Here is a 3,386-nt window from a genome sequence, read left to right on the forward strand (position 1 = left end):
AGACTGAGAAATGCAGAAGATACTAATGCAGTTTCTTCTGTTATAGGATCTTTCTGTCCCTCAATTTGCTCCTCTGCCCCATATCTAGTGAAGTGCACTTTTCAGTGGGAGCCATATCACATCTGGATTTGCTGAGTGTGCATCCCTGTCAACAGGCTTTCCTCCTGAAATCTGAGGCAGAGGTTTTAGTTCTTGCACCTGCACAAAGCTGACGTGTTCACAGCTAAATGACACAAGAGCATGCGATGACAAGACACCCTTTTTCTTTGTTTGTTTTCTCATCTTTAGCCTTGAATATAAGTATAAGCCCTAAACATAATACTTACAGAAGTCTGTTACAGAACATGCAAAGTAGAACAGTCTGCTTTGGCTGTAATAATCTGAAAGCATCTGGCAATCATTTACAAGTTTCTATTACATAAAAAAAAATCCAAATTTTCTAGGACAATGTTAATTTATTAAAGAAGTTTGGGAATTAAATCAGGCCTGATTTTTACATTGTGATATTTACACTGTGAGCTGCTTTCCACCATTATTTCTTCTACTTTCTCCAGCAAACATTCAGAAAATGTTCAAAAGCTTTCACAGCAGTATTACATAAAGCTATCAATTTAAACAATAAAGGACAAAACAGGCTATTACAAAATACACGATCCCAGGACTGTCACACAAGTTCCCATCTGAAAATAAAAGCCCTGCCCCCAAGCTCTTCTTCACAGAATGGCTGACATTGGAAGGGAGCTCTGGACGACATCTCGTCCACCCTCCTTGCTCAAACAGGGTCACCTACAGCCAGTTGTCCAGGACCATGTCTCTAAGGAGGGAGACTTCACAAGCTCTCCAGGCCACCTGTGTCAGTGCTTGGTCACCCTCATGGTGACTTGTGCTTTCTTAGCCTTTCCAAACCAAGTTAAACTTCTACTTCTACAGAAATTCTCCACACTTTCCTTGTTTTTAACTGAATTTGAATTGAAAGACATGAGGCATTGGGACAAGTGAAATACACTTGAACACAATTTTAAGATTTTATTTCTTTACTGCAAAGGTGGTCAAATACTAGAACAGGTTGCCCAGAGAGGCTGCAGAGTGTCCACCCTTGTAAATATTCAAAACCCAACTAGAAAAGGCCTTGAGCAACCTGCTGTAATTAGAATAGAATATTTCAGTTGGAAGGGACCTACAATGACCATCTAGTCCAACTGCCTGACCACTTCAGGGCTGACCAAAAGTTAATAACATACTTTATTAAGGGCATTGTCCAAATCCTCTTAAATACTGACCAGCACAGGGCACTGAACACCTCTCCAGGTGACTCTACTTTGAGTAGGGGGACTGACTAGATGATCTTCCAAGCTCCCCTTCCAACCTCAAATGATTCTGTGTTTCTATGACATCCTCAAAGCTGGAAACGTCTTTGGCAATAGCCATCTCATCGTTTGGTCCCCTCCATTCTCTCTTTACATGCTACTGATACAACACCACTAGCAGATACAAAAGGACTATTGCAACAGAATAACTCAGCAAGGACTTGATGTCTTGCTGCTATCCAGCTCACGGTTTTGAGCCAAGAAATATGCAGTAGTTTTGACAGGTGAACATTAAGACTCTCTAATTAGACGGAAACTGTAAATCTTGTCTCACCTTGTTCAGTAAAATTTTGCAAAGATGGTCTACTCTGGGAAACAACTAAGTATTTTTGACATTATATTGTATGTTATTCTGAAGTATTTTTATGATGTACTTGTTATTTTTCTGGTAATTCTCCTGGTGACAGTAGGTAAAACAGGAATAATAGTGTTAGAATGAACACAAAAGCTACGTGCTCGCTCACTGCAGGCTGGCACATGACTAGTTGAAAGCATATGCTGGGAAATCATCTGAACATTTGTCTACTGAAAAGAAGCATCTTTAGTATCTGAATTTGTGTCATACAAAAGCACTCTAGTGTTCACAGGCTGTCATCATGACTGAGCAAAAACCAAGATTTGTGAACTAACATACTCAGTAATGACAACTTTACTGGTCCTACATTCCCTGCCTTCCTAACAAAGGCTATTTTTCTAGAAAGAGGTGAAGGCTTCACTGTCACAACATGGAACTAAGCAGCCAAAACCAAACTCTTGATCAGGATTTTTAAAAATCTGAAACGTTTTCAGAAATATTTCTTTCAATACTTTGCCACAATCCTTTGAAATGTTTTTTGCTTTCCAGAAAATTTTCAAGCTTAGTACACTAATGAGTGCTTCTACTTTTAGTTTTCAAAGCAAAGAGCTTTTTAAGAAACCTCAAATTATTCCATGGCTCTCATTTTTTTGAAGATGCATTAATGCTGCATATTTAGTGAGCACACATTTGTCCACGATACATCACTATGGATTCATCTACACTAACATAACTGTCTAACTTTGTACCTTTGCGTTGCAATGCTTCTCTTGCTGTCAAAACACGTCAGGAACACGGTTTCAGTTGCGTAAATAAACAGAACTATAATCTTGATGTTTACTTTTCCTAACTACTGATATCAAAAAGTTCATACTCAACAGCAATGGCAACAATTTAGTTTCTAAATTTTCCGTCCAGTCTAGCACTTTTCTGCAATATATTTTACTTGCAATACACTTTACAATTATTTTCAGGAAATTACTATCATGTAAGTGTAGAAAAATATCAAGAACTGAAAAAAGGTGCGAGTATCAAATGAATCTTAGTGACTTCTATGTTACTTTTATTTTAATGTAACAGAAGCGAGCCTCCAGAAACATTAGATCATTTTGAAGTACTTTGGAAAAATGTCCAACTAAATTTGTGCACATGGTTGTAGACAGGACAGGAAATAGGTCTCAAGAAACCCATGGTTGTACTGCTTCTTTGTTATTTAGAGTCTAAATTAGGATCTCTAGATTTTACTAACAAAAGATGCACTCTTAAGAAAGCTACCATTAAATGCACATTATAACTTAATATTTTAATTATAAAAAATGTGCTGTAATCAAGTCTATATGCAGCTCACGATGCAAACACACATGTAGTCTCACTCACCGCTGAGGGAGAAGTCTGTCATTGGCTAGATAGCCCAGTTTATGTATCTCCTTACTGTAATCTCCATACTTGGACTGGACAGCGTAAGAAGCCAGAAGAACCGCAGTTTCTGGTGGGCAATATATTTCATCATTTAAGATCGCTTCTTTGACTTGCAGGAAGAAAAGTCTCTGAGTTATTTCCTGAATTAATTCTTCTGATACATCCTCTGGAAAAAACTTGGCTCTGAACTTAAACTGCAAAGGATTTTCTTTCCTTACATCTTGCTGTGTTACCTGAGGGAGAGGAATAAAGAAACAAATAAAAAGAGCACCAATTGATATATTAAATATAATTAACTCAGCAGT

The 3,386-nt window shown here is 37.7% G+C and overlaps 1 protein-coding gene across 1 annotated transcript in view; it reads right to left on the reverse strand.

Moving 5' to 3' along the window:
* Positions 1-3,386, reverse strand: part of RDX (radixin) — a 42,736-nt gene that overhangs the window by 21,259 nt on the left and 18,091 nt on the right. Inside the window, 1 exon segment of the mRNA XM_010165445.2 lies at positions 3,040-3,314. Within this exon segment, the coding sequence (XP_010163747.1) occupies positions 3,040-3,314 (275 nt within the window).

This window comes from Antrostomus carolinensis, unplaced genomic scaffold, assembly GCF_000700745.2.
Source record: "Antrostomus carolinensis isolate BGI_N321 unplaced genomic scaffold, ASM70074v2 scaffold14033, whole genome shotgun sequence".
In the NCBI taxonomy this organism is placed as follows: Eukaryota; Metazoa; Chordata; class Aves; order Caprimulgiformes; family Caprimulgidae; genus Antrostomus; species Antrostomus carolinensis.